Source organism: Ammospiza caudacuta, chromosome 6, assembly GCF_027887145.1.
Source record: "Ammospiza caudacuta isolate bAmmCau1 chromosome 6, bAmmCau1.pri, whole genome shotgun sequence".
NCBI classification, from domain to species: Eukaryota; Metazoa; Chordata; class Aves; order Passeriformes; family Passerellidae; genus Ammospiza; species Ammospiza caudacuta.
This window is the reverse complement of record NC_080598.1, coordinates 13,005,337-13,022,222: the sequence shown is the minus strand read 5'-3', so window position 1 is coordinate 13,022,222 and position 16,886 is coordinate 13,005,337. Positions and strand designations below refer to the sequence as shown.

The 16,886-nt window shown below is 55.8% G+C and overlaps 2 protein-coding genes and 1 long non-coding RNA gene across 3 annotated transcripts; 1 reads left to right on the top strand and 2 right to left on the bottom strand.

Moving 5' to 3' along the window:
- Positions 1–944: 944 nt before the first annotated feature.
- Positions 945–6,067, bottom strand: SIRT3 (sirtuin 3). Its single transcript, XM_058807375.1, has 8 exons — positions 6,005–6,067; positions 5,731–5,839; positions 4,330–4,521; positions 3,806–4,038; positions 3,590–3,690; positions 3,181–3,342; positions 2,675–2,884; positions 945–1,411 (listed from the first exon to the last, which is right to left on the bottom strand). The coding sequence occupies exons 3-8, from the start codon at positions 4,374–4,376 to the stop codon at positions 1,391–1,393; spliced, it is 774 nt and encodes a 257-aa protein (XP_058663358.1). The 5' UTR covers positions 4,377–4,521; positions 5,731–5,839; positions 6,005–6,067; the 3' UTR covers positions 945–1,390.
- Positions 6,068–6,195: 128 nt separating this feature from the next.
- Positions 6,196–13,550, top strand: PSMD13 (proteasome 26S subunit, non-ATPase 13). The gene is made up of 13 exons (XM_058806836.1): positions 6,196–6,390; positions 6,640–6,718; positions 7,323–7,357; positions 7,453–7,508; positions 7,857–7,900; positions 8,098–8,184; positions 9,094–9,265; positions 9,781–9,860; positions 9,943–10,068; positions 10,562–10,624; positions 11,330–11,410; positions 12,087–12,203; positions 12,922–13,550. The coding sequence occupies exons 1-13, from the start codon at positions 6,296–6,298 to the stop codon at positions 13,015–13,017; spliced, it is 1,131 nt and encodes a 376-aa protein (XP_058662819.1). The 5' UTR covers positions 6,196–6,295; the 3' UTR covers positions 13,018–13,550.
- Positions 13,551–14,794: 1,244 nt separating this feature from the next.
- LOC131559543 (uncharacterized) lies at positions 14,795–16,178 on the bottom strand. Its single transcript, XR_009274895.1, has 2 exons — positions 15,986–16,178; positions 14,795–15,016 (listed from the first exon to the last, which is right to left on the bottom strand). It is a non-coding gene; the product is annotated as an uncharacterized LOC131559543 (long non-coding RNA).
- Between the last annotated feature and the right edge of the window lie 708 nt (positions 16,179–16,886).

Sequence of the window (16,886 nt, the reverse complement as noted above, 5' to 3'; positions counted from 1 at the left end):
GCTCCCAGGGAGCAAGGGATGGGACAAGAGGAAACAGCCTCAAACTCCGCCAAGGGTGGTTCAGGTTGAACATCAGTAAGAATTTCCTCATGGAAAGGGCTGTCAGGCATTGGAAAGGGCTGCCCAGGGAGGTGGTGAAGTCCTTATCCTTGGAGGTGTCCAGGGAAGGCCCGGACATGGCAATCAGTTCTCTGGGCTGGTGACAAGGTAGGGATCAGTCACAGGTTGAACTCGATGATTTTGGAGGTCTTTCCCAACCTGGATGATTCTGTTTCTGTTTAGTTCCTGACTGACCCCCAAATGCCATTCCAGGCTGCTGGGCTGGGGACAGCCCTGCTGTGTCACAGTGTGAGCTTTTAGGGCAATTTCATCTTCTTTTTTTAACTAGCAAAACCCCCCTCCCCAGCCCTTCTGTGTGCAGGCACAGACCACGATCCCTTCCCAGCTGTGGAAGCTTTCCCAAGCTTTCTGTGCAAAAGGAAAAGGGGGGTTTGATGTTTTTAATGCAGCTGCTTCTGATATTGTTGCAATTTTCCAGAGTGCTTAAATCCCTAAGAACAGCTGTCAAGCCTGGCCTGGAATGCCCTGGAGCAGGGGCTGAGCTTGGCACTGAGTGTTTTGGGAGGAGGTGTTCATAGAATCATGGAACTCTGTTTGGGAGGCAGCAGGGGATGGTTAAAAACTAAGTCCCCACCATTTCCAGTTGGACGTGCCACAAGGTTCTGCATTGTGTTGTGTCAGGTGTGGGACAGAGCAGGATATGGCACTGCCACCCCCCAGGATGGCATCTACAGCAGGGAAAGGCACTTGTGTGAGTGGAAAAGGTACCAAAAAGCACGTGAAAAAACCAGTGGTGGGGACAGATGTGACTCTACAGAAAACCCCTCAGGTGACATCCAGAAATGAATTGTTTCTTTATTATTAAATAATTAACACTCCAGTGATTCAAAAATTCCCCAGCAGCTTGAGCTGGAATGGGAATGGGGGGCAGCCCCCCCGCCCCTGGCTTGTCCCCTGATTAGCAGAGATTTTATGGAAGACTAAACACAGCCTGCAGCAGCTGAGGATCACAGCCAAGGGAACAGTGGCTGGGGAGGAGCTGTGACAGGAACTGGATGCTCAGCCCAGTGGGAGCTGGAAAACACTCTCCAGGCTGTCCTGGCCTGACCTTCATGGCATTCCAGCTCCTGCCCCATGGAACCAGTGCCTCTAAGGGGCTCTGACATGGATGGCTCGGAAGGAGGGAGATCCAAACAGCCAACTGCTGCCACAGAGCCACAGAGCTCGTTGGATGTGCTGGCACGAGCCCCCAGGCCCTCGGACACTTGCTGGCGACACTCATGGCTGGAGATCCTCAAGTGATGTGCTGAGGGGTGACAGGAGCGCCCTCCTACTTGTCCTTGGCATCCAGCTGGAAACAGAGACCACAGTGCTTGCCAGGGAGCATCCAACATTCCAGCCCCAGCTTCATCCCCACAGAATCCTGGAATCCCAGGATGGTTTGGCTTGGAAGGGGCCTTAGAGGCCATCCAGTCCCACTCCTGGCCATGGACAGGGACACTTTCCACTAATCTAGGTTGCTCCAAGCAACTGGTTTTCCTCCATCACTGTTGCATCAGCATTATCCTTCAGGGATTCAGAGCAGCACAAGCATCAAGCCAAGGGCTGGCTGGTTCCCAAAATGTTGGTACTGAAAAATCAAAAACCTGGCAAAAAGGCTAAGAATTCCTACTCATTCCTGCTGCATAATCTGAGGGAAGTAAGAACAACCTGGATGTTACAACTGGAACCTTGAAGCCAGATTTTATGAAGTCACGTTTGGACAATGTATGCCTAAAAAACACCATCTGTGTTTGATGTCAAATGTGGAAAAAACCTCCCAGTGGTCTAAAGGAATGTAGTAATTAACATCAGCACTAAGCTCCAAGTAATTACAAACTTGTTCCCCTGCAATTTCTCACTCCTGAAGATCCCAGAAGGTTACAGATGTGAGAATGTTGGGGGGAAAAAAAGTTGATTTAAGGATTCATCACTGCCAAGTGGAGCAGGAGCAGGAATCCCACTCCCTGTCCAGCCATGGCAGCACTAGTGGGGTCTCAGCACAACTGGAGCCTCCCTTCCCTCTCTCCTACAGCTTATTGCTCTAGAGGAATCTCTGGAAGCACAGCATGAAGGGACTGTAGAGGTGTGAGTTTCCAGCTCCTCAGAGCTGAGGGAAGTGCTCCCTGTGGAACATCCCAGTTCTGTTTTGAGGCTTTGCCGCCTCACAGCCTAGTGCTGCTGGCCAAGGGCATTTCCTGCCAGGGGCTGGGAGTAATCAGACATCTGCACCTACAGATACAGGGTTTGTCTGAGAACAAATCACACACCAGGTGATGTAACTGGAAGCTTCTCAGTCCCTGAGAGGATCACTGCTTTCAGCCCAAATCCTGTCCTTTTCCATGTTCCTAACTCATCTGGAACTGGCAGATCCACGTCTTCCCACAGACACATTCAGCCCACAGGGCTCTGCCCTGGCACACTGGCTGTGAAACAGCACTCAGGTTTGGGTTGGAATGGGGCTTTTTTTGCACTTTTCTGTGCAATGTGACCCCAGCAAGCACAAACCCACTCCTGTGCATAACTCCAGCACAGGGGCTGAGGGGGGAGCTGGGGGGTCTGAGCCTCTTCCCACCTTCTCTTTCTCCTTCTGGATCAGCGTTTGCATCTCCTCCTTCCAGCCCAGCAGCTCCACCAGCCTCTCGACGCCACCGACCACGTCCCCGAGCTCGGCCACGTCGTTGTGGCGCTGCTGCCACGCGAAGGGCCCCACCAGCTCCCGGTTGATGAGCACCCGCGGCACGGAGCTGCGCACGGCGTCGGCCAGGCTGGCAAAGGGCTCCACCTGAGGGAGGACACAGGGACAGTCACCCTGCCAGGGGAACCTGCTCCTGGCACTCTTGGCTCTGAGCAGGTCACAGTGTCACCCGTCACCTGGTGGCCTTTCCTCAGCTCTCCAGGTGTCACCTGGTTTCCAGAGGGTCTCTCAGAGCACTTCCACCCTATTTTTTACCCTCCACCCCAAATTTCACCTCCCTAACCCATTTTCTTGTCTTCTCTCAGCCCTCTCTCCCCTCTGGAGTCCCTTCAGGCCCTGTTCTCCATGTGAGTTTTTCCCAGGGGTTTCCGTTATTGCCAGACCTCCAGGGATGTCCCGATGACGAAGAGCAGGTCTGCCATGGGGAAGTCTGTGAGGTGCAGGAGGAAGCGCGGTGGGAGCTGCTCGCCGAAGAACACTATGTCAGGCTTGACAACTCCGGTGCAGACAGGACAGCAAGGGATCCTGTCCCCCATGACATCTCCCTGAAAGGAGAAACCCCAAAACTGCCTGTCACAGGGACCCAGACCCCCTGAAAGGAGACCCCAAACCTGCCTGTCACAGGGCTTCAGAACTACCACGTGTCCTCAGAGCAACACCCAACCCCAAACCTGGTCACCTCCACAAACCTCTTGTCCCCCAGGGCAAAACAACAGGTTTGGATCTGTCATTGCTGTAATAATTAATGCCTCCTTGTGTTAATTGTGTTGATGCCCGGCTGGGCCCACTCACCCTGAAGTCCTCTCCGGGGAAGTTCCTCTGACACACCGTACAGGTGGCAGTGGCAAAGGTGCCGTGGGCTTCCACCAGCCTGTCAGGAGGGATCCCAGCCACTGGAATACAGCATGGGGGAAAGGACTGAGCCATAGCCTCCCTGTGCATCTCCCCAGTCCTGCTTCTCCCCTCAGCTCCTGGTGCTGCTGCTGGAGCTGGGAGGAGGGAGCTCACCTCTCTCCAGCCCATCGATGTTCTGGGTGTAGAGGCGCAGGAGCAGCCCCTTGTCGTGCAGCAGCCGGAGGAAATAGTGGGCGGAATTGGGGCGGTAGTTTCCAGGATAGAGCTCCTTGGCCAGTGTGAAGAAGGGCTTGGGGTTGACGAAGAAATACCCCAGCTCAAAGATGGCCTCGGGGTAGGGGATGTTGTACTGCTCCAGGTTGCTGTACAAGCCGCTCCCGGGGGACCTGCAGGGACAGAGGGCAGCTGAGAGGGGCTGCAGGGGGGCCTGGACTGGAGACAGAATCCCAGGATCAATGAGGTTGGAAGAGACCTCCAAGAGCATCAACCTATCCAGCCTGTGGTGCATCATCACTTTGTCAAAAAGAGTGCCACGTCCACAGGAGTGTCACATCCTGCCATTCCTCGGACACCTCCAAGGATGGTGACTCCAGCACCTCCCTGGGCAGCCCCATCCAATGTTTAATCACCCTTTCCATGGACAAGACCTCAGCCCTCCAAGGACACAGAGGCCTCACCTGAAGTCGGGGATGCCGCTGGGCGTGCTGATCCCAGCGCCGGCCATCACCACCACACTCCGACATTCCTCCTTCCGGAGCAGCTCGGCCACGTCCTTCAAGGTGAGCTTCTCCTTCCCCTTGTCACCTCCCCACCTGCCCAAAATGGCTCTGGCAGCTGCACTCACACAGAAGGGCCTGGAGCTTTGGATCCTGCTCGGCACAGGGGGAAGCACAGCACTGAGAGAACTGACGGTGACTTTGGCTCAGGGGGAGAAAATCACCCCAAAATTCCTCAGAAAGCTCTTCTCTGGGCAGGATTGTGCTTGGGCTTCACTAGGAGAAAGCTTGGCTGAGAGCAGACACATCCCTCAGCAATTCTTTATGTGGGTCTAAAATACCAAGTCACTAGTATTCTTGTGAGGGTTTTTTTTGGACAGGGATGGACACAAGGCTGGACTCACTGGGAATCACCAGTCTCAGTGTTGATTTACACCCCTCTGGGGTCCAGGAGACCCTGCTGTGTCCTGAAATCAGCAAGCTTCTCTCAGGGTGATATGTCACCCTGCCCGGGTGAGCACAGACACTGTCCTGTCCCTGTTCCCCACTTGGGCTCCGTGTGTCCTTGTCCAAAGGAATCACAGCCCCGTGCCCAGCTGGGCTGGCAACAGCCATTATCATCAGGGAACAGTCATTAGCAGTTCGGGAACAGTCATTAGCAACAGGGAACAGCTTCTCCCAGAAAATTAGTGCTGCTGGAGCACGGTATTGTGCGCAGTCCAGAGCAGGCAGGGAGAGAGCCAAGAGAGCTTGGCAAGGACAGAGCTGGAAGTGTTACCAGGCCCCAGGGTGGTCAGCTCGGCCTGCCTTGGGATGTGACAGTTCCTTTGCAGGGACATGACATTGCTTTCCCAGGGATGTGGCACTGCACTGCCTTAGCCTCCTGTCACAGGGACGTGGCTCTGCCTTCCAAGGGCTGTAACACTGCCTTCCCTGGGATGTGTGACACCGACTTCCTAAAGGAGGTGCCCTGCACTGTCTTTCCCTGCTGTCACAGGGATGTGGTTCTGCTTTCCCAGGGTTGTGACCCTGCCTTATCCTGCTGTCACAGCGATGTGACAGCGCCTTCCCGGGGCTGTGACACCGCACTGCCTTTCCCTGCTGTCACAAGGATACGGCTCTGCCCTGTCACACCGGGTTCCCGGGGGTCTGAACTCACATTCTTGGAAATCCACTGAGCTTTCCCTGGCAGATCCCCGCTCTCCGGGCTCCCAGGCCAGCCCTGGCTCTCACAGTGATGTCCCTGTTTGGACGGGGACGGGACACGCTCCATCACGGGAGCAAGTCCCATCCCAGCACCGATTCCCGTGCTCCTGTTCCCGCAGGGCTGCTCCAACCCCCAACCGGGCATTCCCCACCTACCTCCGGGCTCCGCCGCCGGCCGGCCCCGTCCCGTGCCCGCCGCACCGGGCGGCCCGTGCCGCGCTGCCGCCGTGGCAGGGCCCATGGCGCTCCCACAGGCTCCTCCAGGCTGCAAGAGAGCAGAGCGGTGCTGGGGGCGGTCCGGGGCTCCCGGGGCTCCCCCCGGCCCCGGCGCTCACCGGCCGCCAGCAGCGCCCGCGCCCCGCGCTCCATCGCCGCTACCGCACTGCCGCGAGCGCGCGCGCCCGCGCTGCCGCCGCCCGCCGCCGCTCACCCCGCCCGGGCTGGTTCCGGCGGGGCGGGCGCGGGGAGAGGCGGCGAGGGAAGGCCCGGGGCTCGGCGGCGCGGCGGCGTTGCCGTGGCGACCGCGGGGCGCGGCGGGAGCGGCGCGGGGCGAGTGCGCGGCGGCGGCGGGCGCGGGGCGTTACGGTACCCGGCGGGCCCCGCGCGGCCGGAAGTGAGTGCGCACCGCGGGGACGGCGCGGCCTCCTCGCTCCGCTCCCGTCCGGCCCCGACCCGGCCCCGGCCCCGGCTCCGTCCGGGCCCCGCCGCCGCTGCCGCCGCCATGAAGGACGTGCCGGGCTTCCTGCAGCAGAGCCAGAGCGCGGGGCCGGGCCAGGCCGCCGTGTGGCACCGCCTCGAGGAGCTCTACAACAAGAAGTGAGCGGGGACGGGGTGCGGGGGGATCGCCCGTCCCGGGTCCCGCTGCCCTCCTCCCTTCGGCCGAGGGGCCGGGCTGGGCCCGCGTCCCTTTAGCCGCCCGCCCGGGGGGTGACTCCGGCGGGGTTTGCCCCTGCCCCAGCCCCCGGCTCACCCCCGGTCCGCGCCCTCGCCAGTCCCGGCTCGGCACGGCCCGGGATGGGGTACGGTTCGGCGGCGCTGGGCTCACGGCGCTGTTTGTGTCCCCAGGCTATGGCACCAGCTCACTCTGCAGGTGCTGGACTTCGTGCAGGACCCCTGCTTCGCCCAGGGAGATGGGCTCATCAAGGTGAGCAGACTTTTCCTATCTCTTTGTACCGGGAAAAACTCAGCCTGCGGCTTCTCTCTTCCCTAATTCTCTCGGAGAGTTATTGACCTGGGTGGGTTCAGCTCCTGGGGTGTTTGCACTGGTGGCTGTGTGGAAACTCTACTGAAGTTAAATGTCTCAGGTTCAGAAACTTCAAAGTGGTTCTTTACCTCACTTAACTAAAATTTTTATTTTTGGGAGTTGCGGAGAGTTTTTTTTTCGCTACATATTTTAGCAAGAGCTTTGCAAGTGCAGGATGGGTGTTCTCTGGAAGAAGCCTATGAGGATAAGCTAAAATGAGTAGTTCTGAGTTCTGAATAGTGCTGGAATTTCTGTATGGGTTGCCCGACTTTCCGGAAAAATCATGGGATTGAGGGATTTCAGTGGTGTGGGTTGGAAGAGACCTTGAGGATCATCATGTTCGACCTTTCCTGGAAGGGACACCTTCCACTTGCCCAGCTGGCTCAGAGCCCTGTCCAGCACTTTCCAGGAATGTTCAAATGAGCTGGAATAGAGAGGAAATATGGTGAGAAGCCCTGAACTGAGGTGTCCGTTGCCCTGAGTGTCCCTGTCTTTGTCCCTGCAGCTCTATGAGAACTTCATCAGTGAGTTTGAGCACAGGTGAGTTACTGAGGGCCACCTGGGGGGGCTTGGGGGTCACCTGGGGGGCTTGGGGGCCACTTGGAGGGGTGCTGACTCTGAGCTGCTCCCTGCAGGGTGAACCCCCTGTCCCTGGTGGAGATTATCCTGCACGTGGTCCGGCAGATGACAGGTGAGTGTCCTCCCCTCTTCCCTGTCCTGTTGTGACCTCTGGAAGGCGGCCAGGGATGGGTCAGTCTTGGATGGGAAGTTGTTGTGCTTCTGCTGCGCTGGGGAGGGAAAGTGCTGGCTTAGCAAGCTTAGGTTGTTGTTGATTGCTGGAGTCGGAAGTCCAGAGCTGCCCTGGAGAGGGGGATGGTGGGGAAAAGCCCAGCTTACCTGCCAGCAGCTGCTGCAGGCTGAGGGTACACCATGGAAAACCCATATTCCAGCATTAGGAATCCTGTCAAAGGTGGTCTGGTAGGTGAGGTTTATCTGTATGAGAGCTGCTCGTTTAAATCTGTTTTTCCCTCTACTCCAGATCCCAATGTGGCCCTGACTTTTCTGGAGAAGACCCGGGAAAAGGTATGTTGGAAGTTGTTCCTGCTGAGTTCCTCCTCAGGCCAGGAGTCACTGGCACGTGTGTCACCTGTGCTGGAGAGCAGCACCTTTCCACAGGGATTTGAATGCAGGAATATGGTCACAAGTGACGTTTACCCAGCCCCTGGAGCTGAGCACACCTGGCTGCAGGTGACACTGAACAGGTCCCTGTGTCCCTGCAGGTGAAGAGCAGCGACGAGGCCGTGATCCTGTGCAAAACAGCCATCGGGGCCCTCAAGCTCAACATCGGGGACCTGCAGGTCACCAAGGTGAGGGGTGGCCTGGGATAAGGGGCGTTTTGGAGTGCTGTGACATTCCTTGGTTATCCTAGCTGCCAGCCCTGAGGGGCTTTTGAGCTCACCAGGATGTGCGAGCTGCTCACAGCGACCTGCAGTGTTGTTGCCTGAGTGAAGCACGTGGGGTTTGTCATCCTTGGCTGGTTTTAAAACCGTCTTTTAAACCCAAAATGGTGTTTTTCAGGCAGGGCTGTGATTGTCTTTGCAGGGGTCCTAGGACAAGGGAAGAGACAAGAATCTTGACTCCATGTTTCAGAAGGCTAATTTATTATTTCATTATATATTTTATATTAAAAGAAAATTATATATTGGAACTATACTAAAAGAATAGAAGAAAGAATTTCATCAGAAGGCTTGAAAGGCATAGAAAAGGATGAATAACAAAAGCTCGTGACTTTCAGAGAGTCTGAGCCAGCTGACTGTGATTGGCCATTAATTAGAAACAACCAACATGGACTAATCAAAGATGCTGCATTCCACAGCAGCAGATAATTATTGTTTTTCTTTTCCTCTGAGGCTTTTCAGCCTCTCAGGAGGAAAATCCTGGCAAAGAAATTTTTCAGAAAATGTCATAGCAACATGAGGCAGCTTTGGTTCTCTTAGAGCAAGTGCTGAGGGATGGGTTTGGGTTGGAAAGGATCTTGAAGATCACCCAGTCATGGACAGGGACTCCTTCCACTATCCCAGGTTGCTCCACCCTGGCCTTGGACACTTCCAGGGCTGGATCAGCCTCAGCTTCTCTGGGCACCCTGTGCCAGGGCCTCAGCACCCCCACAGGGAAGGGAGTGGGAGCCATGGTGGCTTTGCCCGGGATGTCACCATGGATTCCTCAGGAAGGCTGCCATCCTCAGAGCTGTAAGAGGCAGGTCTTGTCCTTCCCAGGAGACCATTGAGGAGGTGGAGGAGATGCTGAACACCCTCCCTGGGGTGACATCCGTGCACAGCCGCTTCTATGACCTCTCCAGCAAGTACTACCAGACCGTGGGCAACCATGCCGCCTATTACAAGGATGCGCTGCGCTTCCTGGGCTGCATCGAGGTCAAGGACCTGCCAGGTAACTCCTCCCCAGGGGAAATCCCACCTTCCACGCTCTGCCTCATGCCCCCAGCCCAGATAAGTGCCCTGGCTGAGGTTTTCCCTCTGTGTCGTTTGGCTGTGCTGTGCTGGATCCGAGGTGTGGCTGGACTGAGGAGTGACCCCTGAGGAGCTGCTCCTGAGTTGCGCTGCAGGAAAAGGGGGAATGCTCCTTCCAGAAGGACAAGTTTGTTCCAATTTCCAAAAATCTTCAGTCTGGATTCAGAAAAGCAGCCCTTTTGTGCTGTGGTTGCTGCAGGCTCCTGAATTTCAGATGGTGTGGAGGAAGATGAAAGCTGGGAATAGTTTAATGCTAGTGTAGGTGAGGGAGGGCTCAATGGAGCTTTAAGTGGTCCTTTATCCAAATTATTTTTGGCTTTATATTTTTTTCCTATCCCAATTATTTTTGGTTAGGGTATTTTTTTATCTGTAATGGTTTTGGTTTGGGTATTTTTTCATCCAAATTATTTTATGTTTTGTTTTTTTTTTTCCCAGTATCAGAGCAGCAGGAGAGAGCCTTCACCCTGGGGCTGGCCGGGCTGCTGGGAGAAGGCGTCTACAACTTTGGGGAGCTGGTGAGTGCTGCCACATCCCTTCATCCCTGGAGCCCCAGGAGGTGGGGTTCCCCTGCTGACAGCCCCCTGCCTGTCCCTGCAGCTGATGCACCCTGTGCTGGAGTCCCTGCGCAGCACAGACCGGCAGTGGCTCATTGACACCCTCTTCGCCTTCAACAGCGGCAACGTGGAGACCTTCCAGGCCCTCAAGTCGGCCTGGGGGCAGCAGGTGAGGGCTCTGGGGCTGCTCAAGGCCCAGGCTTGGGAGTTCCACCTGACTCTTGGAGTCTGTGGGCTTTTTCTTAATCAGCTTTACCTCATTCCTGGCTCTGGAGCACTGGTACAGTTCTGGTCGGAGCCTAGGAGTGGTTATTCCATCTCGATACACATCATTAATTTTGTTTTGGCTTCCCTCTGGACTGCTTCCAGTGGAAAACAATGGGTTTCCCTCCTGTTCTGGGAAGTGTGGGGGGAAATAGTGATGTTGGATGTTACCTGCACTGGCTACAGCAGGAATCACTGGCATAGCAGTGGATTTGTGAGTTCACTGGCGCTTGGATTGTTTTCTGGAACCGTTCCTGGCTAGTGGGTCGGTTGTGGTGGCCTCCTTCCCCTTAAATGAACCCTGCCAGGGATTTATTCCTGTATGTAAAGCTGTTCTGCCCCAGGATGGGGAGAAAACGTAATCCTGACCTGATTTGTTGTCTTTTCTCCCCTCACAGCCCGACCTGGCTGCCAACGAAGCTCTCCTGCTGCAGAAGATCCAGCTGTTGTGTCTCATGGAGGTGAGTTGGGATGTGCTCAGTGTGTCTGGTCACCCACCCACAGGAACTCCTGGATACAGGAAGTGAGGATTTGGCCTGTAGATGGAGCCACAAGCAGGTGCCATGAGGGAAAACGCCTTGTGCTGGGCTGCTTGTCCCTAACTCCAGGGGGACTCTTGTGTGGAGTGCCAGGACAAGGGGGAATGGCTTCTCTGACAGAAGGTTAGGTGGGATATTGGGAAGAAATTCTTCCCTGTGGCGGTGCTGAGGCCTTGGCACAGATTGCCCAGAGAAGCTGTGGCTGCCCCATCCCTGGAAGTGTCCAAGACCAGGTTGGACAGGGCTTGGAGCAGCCTGGGATAGTGGAAGGTGCTCATTCTGTGGTATGGAGGAAGGGGAGAGCAATCCTTCAGGGATGGTGTCTGCAGTATGTTCCAGGATAAAAAAAGGCTTTTAGAACAGATTTCAACATCTTTGTTTCCCAAGGACTGAGGGTCCTTTCCCTGATGGATAGCCTGGACCAGTCCCTTCCTGTCACTGGAAGGCTCTGTTGTCACCATGCCAGTGTAAAACGTTCTTGTTTGACTTATTTTGATTAAACATGAGAAATGCAGTTTCCAGTGCAGAGTGAGACTGGGCAGGGCAGTTTGGGGGAGGCTCTGTGAGCTGTGGGAATCCCTAAAACCCTGTGGGGATTGTTTTTTATTATTTTTTCCCTGGATCCAGATGACTTTCACCCGCCCGGCCAACCACCGCCAGCTCACCTTCGAGGAGATTGCCAAGAGTGCCAAAGTCACCGTCAACGAGGTGAGTTTGGGGTTGGACACCCTTGGTCATGTCCAGGTTCTGGAGCTCTGACAGTGCCTGGATAGACATGAACCACACAGAATCCCAGAATCATTTGTGCTGGAAAAAAGCTCTGAGGTCATCGGGCCCAACCTGTGCCCGGAGCACTGAGTGCCACATCCAGTCATTCCTTGGGCACCTTCAGGGAGGGGGACTCCACCACCTACCTGGGCAGCCCTTCTAATGCCTGGCAGCCCTTCCCATGGAGAAATTCTTCCTGATGTTCAACCTGAACCTCCCCTGGTGCAATTTCCTTTTGTCCTGTCACTTGCTCCCTGGGATAAGAGACCAGCTCCCACCTGCTGCTTGGGGACAGTTGGGTTCTTTTGGCTTTTTCCAAATGCCTTTTTCTTCCTTGGATTTCAGAGAAAAGAAAATAACTCTAGTTTTTTAGGGGGAAAAGAACTAAAAAAAAAACCACCCTAAAATGCAGTTTTAGGGAAAAGTTCTAGGGATAAGAGCTCGTCATTGCCAAGGTACTGAGTCTCGAGGCAGTTCTGTCCCCTGGAAGGGGACAGCTGTGAGAGCTGCTGCCCTGGATTCTGAGGGGATCTCATGTGAAGATGTCAAGTTTTATTCATCTCAGGGGGAGAATGGGGTGGTCTGGGTCATTTCCCAGGATTATCTGTGTTGCCAGGTGGAGCTGCTGGTGATGAAGGCGCTCTCAGTGGGGCTGGTGAAGGGCAGCATCGATGAAGTGGACAAGAGGGTGCACATGACATGGGTGCAGCCACGGGTGCTGGACCTGCAGCAGGTAATGGCCACCAGCTCCAGCTGGGCTGGGTGAGGTCACCTGGGGTGAGTCATGGCTTGGGAATGAGCCTCCCTGGGGGCTTGGCTTTGCCCCCGGGGTGTTTCACCCAGAAACCTTCCAGGGGGTGGGACAGGACAGGGCTGGCACCTCCCTTGTGAAAGCCACACAAACACTATGGAACACAGAAGCCATGGCTGTGTGTTCCAGAAGGACCCAGGCCTCATTCCTGAATGCATGAAACAACCTCTGGGAGTTTCAGGGATGTAGGAGGCACATTCCTTTTGGGAAGAGAGAAGTCCAGGATATAATGGAGCTGTTGAGCTTCTCAAGTTCATCCTTGTAACACTTAAGGAGACTGTGCAGGGTGTCTTTACCTTCAAACCCAAAATAAGTGCCTGAAATTCCACTGCAGACAATTCCTGTGGTGCATTTCAGTTTAACCCCTGCTGATGTGCTGGTAGAAGCTGTTAATCCCAGAATCCCAGGATGGTTTGGGTTGGGAGGGACCTTAAAGCCCATCCATGGGCAGGGACACCTTCCACTAGACCAGGTTGTTCCAGCCACATCCAGCCTGGCCTGGAACTCTTCCAGGAGTGGGGCATCTCCCTTTCTCAGTGTGTGGGGCTCTGAGGGATGGTTTGAGCTCTCAGGTGTGAGAAGGAGCCTGTGAGCCTTCCCAGGAGCTGAGGCACTCTGTCCCTGTGGCCTTGCCTTGCAGATCAAGGGGATGAAGGATCGCCTGGAGTTCTGGTGCACGGACGTGCGGAGCATGGAGATGCTGGTGGAGCACCAAGCCCACGACATCCTGACATAGAGGAGAGATTCCTGCTGCTCCTGAGGCCAGCAGCACTCAGAGCACTGACTGTACTTGGAGGGGTGGGTGGGCAGAGCAGGAGCAGCCTGGGATGCAGTGAGCAGGAGGATGTGGCCTTTTGCTGTGTGACCCTTTGGTGCTCGAGCCAAGCTTTCCCTCTGCTGGCAGGAGTGGCTCAGGGGGCGTGGATCACTCCTGATCCCTCCTGCCTCCAGCTGCTGCGGGAGGGTGGGATCCTAGTGCAGGATCCAAGGGGTCTTGGCCTTAGGGGACACAGCCTGTCCTGCTGCCCTCTCCCCCTGCCCCTGCAGCAGCCTGAAGCAGCATTCCCCAAATCATCTTCCCCAAATCCTCTTCCTCCCCTGGCCCTGCTTCCCTCCGCCCCTCCTCATCTGCAGCAGAGGGAGTGTTTGCTCATCCAAGGGTTTTCCCGGGATTCCTGGTTAGTGGGTGTGTCCATACATGAGGGGTGGGTGTCTTTCACCAACGCTTTGTGCTCAGGTGAGGTGCAGCGGCATTGCCGGAATAAACGTCTCTGCCTTCCCTTTTTGGGAATTCTGTGTCATCTCCATCCCTGGCAGCTCAGCTGCTGATGTTGCCTTTAAAAACCTGTTTCTGTGGTCAGGCCTTGCCACTCCTGGGATTCAGGAGCTTTCCTCACCAGTTTGGTTCTCTGGTGTCATTAGCAAATGGCACTGCTGGAATTTCTGTGCTTTTCCTGCTTTGGCTGAGGGTGTAAATCCAGCAAGAGAAAGAAGGGAGCATGGTGCAGAGATGCCTCACACAAGGGAGACAAAGTTTGGAAAACAGGACAAAATGGAATTGCTGGAGTCTGTCCCTGCTCACCTTCCTCCTGCTGCTCTCCAGGCCCTTCTGGCTGAAATTCCCCCTTGGATGGGGTTTTTCAGTGCCCAGTGCCTGCCTCTTCCCTGCCCAGCCACTTGGTTTGATTTGCCCAATTCCTGCTGCATCCTGTCTTCCAAGGCTTACTCCTGGTGCCACTTTTACTGACTTCAGGAGAGCATGTGGAAGAAGTAGGTGTTCCAATCAGGAAAATACTCCCTTTATTTCATAGCTGAGGACAGGAGGAGGCTTTAAGGAGCACAGTCTCCTTCCCAGTGCCATGTCAGATCTCATCCTCATTCCCAGGGCTGTTGCTACACTTTAGGGAATAAAGGAAACCACTGGAGTCACTGAGTTGTGGGGCTGCTGCTGCTTGAGATCAGCATCCAAAACCCAGAATGTCACTGTGGGAAGCAGTACCAACTTCTCCCAGGAGCATTCCAACAGCTCCCATGCTGTGGCTGCGCTCTCCTGGCTGTGAAGCTCTGAGCAGCTCCTGGGAATGAGGGTCAGATCTGTGGAACTGTGACAGCTCCAGAGGCTTTTCCAAGTCACCTGGAAGTGCCCCTCGCTGCCCAAACCTTCCACGTGCTGGCTGCTTCCCTGGCACAGGTAATTTGGGATGTGGTGGGTGGAGAGGCCCCTCCTGCAGGGCAGGGAGTGGGCCGGCATGCAGCCCCCAACCTGTGGCACCCTTTTAATGTCACTTCCAGCCTTTGGGAAGTTTTCCTGCTAGGAATTTGCCTTGGAATGGTTTCCTTGCTTGTGCTGGGAGAGTGACTTGGTGCACACAGTGCTGCAGGTGTTAGAGGCTCCAGAGGGAGTGTGCCTTCCCATGGGGACCTGCTGGCAGCCCTTGAGGGAGTGCTGCCATCAGGACAGCGGGCACAGCTCTGGTTACTTCCCTACAGGATGGAGCAAACCCAGTGAGCCCTTGTTGGATGCAAAGGTGGATTTTAATGAGCAGGTTCAGGGGGTTCCATCCCTGCAAGGCTCTGTCCCAAGGCCTCTTCCCTGGGGATGCTTTCAGCAGGGATCAGGTTGCTCCTGCCATTCCTCACTCAGGCCTGCTCCTGTAGTTGTAGATGTTGCTCAGGACCCAGGCTGTGGGCACCAGGAAGGACAAGAACGTCAGGCTGAAGGCCACAGCTTGTTCCTGAGGGGGACAAGGAGCAGGAATCAGTGGCATGGCTGTGCCACGGCTCACAGGGCTCCTGAAATGGCTGCGCTGCTGCAATCCAACACCACCCCCAGCTGGCTTCCCTGTGCTCTTCCCAGCCCTTGGCACCTGCCCTGGGACTGTGGAGGGAGCTGTGGGGAGCAGAGCTGTTCCCACTGGCTCTGGATGGGGCTGGTGCTCTCCAGGTTTGTTCCTCTGGGACACTGGAGCAGGGTGTGACCTTGAGGCGGCGGCCAGGGCCTGCAGTGTTCCTGACTTTCAGGTGACTTTGGGATGGGAATTGCAGCCAGCAGCAGCCCCTCATTTCCCTAGTGCAACCAGGACAGCATTAACATCCCACACGGGCACCTTCCTTTGATTTATTTGCCTAGAAAAAGCCTCTCCAGGCTTCTGCAGCTCCTTGCTTGAAGACCTTGGAAAGGCAGCAGAGGGAAAACCCCGAATAAAGAGGTGATGGGGGAACCAGGCAGGATTTTGGTGGAAAGCTCCTTTTTCCCAGCTTGTTTCACCCAGCCTGGAGGGTCTGGTTTTGGGGGGACTGTCCCCACAGGGGGGCTGTCAGAAGGACCTTGGGCTCTGTCATGGTTTAGGCCTGGCACAGAGCCAGTGCCCCCATGAGAATACCCTCTCCCTGGGGTCTGCTGTGAAATGTGACCAGGAGTGAACAAAGCAGGCTCCAGCTTAGAATGAGACGATTGGGGGACCCCCAAACCTCAAAGGTTAAAAAAGGGGCTGAAAGGACAAAGCCAAACAGAAGCAGGAGCTGGTGGGGAGCAGGGCATGGACACTGTGGGGGTGTGGGCTGGAACCTGAGGGCTCATTCCTTCTTTTCCTCCCCCTCCCCTTTTGCTTCCACCCCTTCCCAAACAATTTGGCCCTGACACAGAGGGTTTGGGCCCCTCCATGTGGGCTGTTCCCACGTTTTCAGCCCCCCAGGATACTCACACCAGGAGAGATGGGGTGCTCGGGGGGGTGGGAGCGGATCTGTGCCCGGGGGGCCCGGCTGATCCGGAGTGCGGCTGCCAGGAGCTGGGAGCCCCTCTGGAAACCCCTCATGGCGCTCTCAGGGCGATCCCGCTGCTCCTCCTTGCTCTGCAGCTGCCCAGCTTGTCACTGTCACTGCTGCCACCACCCCCTGCCACTCCTTGGCACAGCTCCAGGGCACAGGGAGGGACAGCCTGACACAGTCAGGTTTGCCCAAGTTGATCTCTGCTTCTACCCTTAATTGTTTTTGGATTTTTTTCCCATTAGCACTGCCCAGGACTCTGAGACAAAAACAATCCCCAGCCAGCACAGGGGGACACTGAGAGACTCTGCAGGGGAGCAGAGACCTCCTCTTGGAGGAGCCTTTACCCTTAGAGCAAAATTCTTCCTTTGGAACAGAACTCTCTTCTTGTACATCCTTTTCTGTGGGCTTTTATAAACTTTGAAACACTCAAAGCACCATTCAGTGAGAAAGGGCTCACTGGAAAGGGCTATTTCCAAATTCCTCTGATAAAGGGAAGGAAGTGGGGTGCATGCCACTGGGATCAGCTGGGGAAGGAACTGCTTGTCCCTGAGTGCTGGTGGCTGCTGGAGGGCGCTTCCAGAGCCCCAGAACCCCTATGGATGCCCAGGGGATGGATATTCCTGCCCTTGCCATGGACTCAGCCTATGCTGGTTGCGAGGAACCAGCCAAAGGGGAGATGAATCCTGCTGGGGCCCAGCTGGGATTAGACCCTGGAATAGCAAAGGAGTAGAGCTGGGAGCAAGTGTTACTGCTCAGGCTTGGGATCCCAGCCCTGGATCCCTGGGGCATTGGCAGCTGCAGGACTGACCCAGCCAGGCTCCAGGGGGCTTTTCCATG

Excerpts from the sequence above, each read along its gene's own strand:
- SIRT3 (XM_058807375.1), bottom strand. The coding sequence starts at position 4,376 with ATGGCCGGCGCTGGGATCAGCACGCCCAGCGGCATCCCCGACTTCAG. Across the intron at positions 4,039-4,329 it reads AGCGGCATCCCCGACTTCAG|GTCCCCCGGGAGCGGCTTGT; the intron begins GTGAGGCCTCTG and ends CTGTCCCTGCAG. Across the intron at positions 3,691-3,805 it reads CATCGATGGGCTGGAGAGAG|TGGCTGGGATCCCTCCTGAC; the intron begins GTGAGCTCCCTC and ends GCTGTATTCCAG.
- PSMD13 (XM_058806836.1), top strand. The coding sequence starts at position 6,296 with ATGAAGGACGTGCCGGGCTTCCTGCAGCAGAGCCAGAGCGCGGGGCCG. Across the intron at positions 7,901-8,097 it reads TGGAGAAGACCCGGGAAAAG|GTGAAGAGCAGCGACGAGGC; the intron begins GTATGTTGGAAG and ends GTGTCCCTGCAG. Across the intron at positions 10,069-10,561 it reads AGTCGGCCTGGGGGCAGCAG|CCCGACCTGGCTGCCAACGA; the intron begins GTGAGGGCTCTG and ends CTCCCCTCACAG.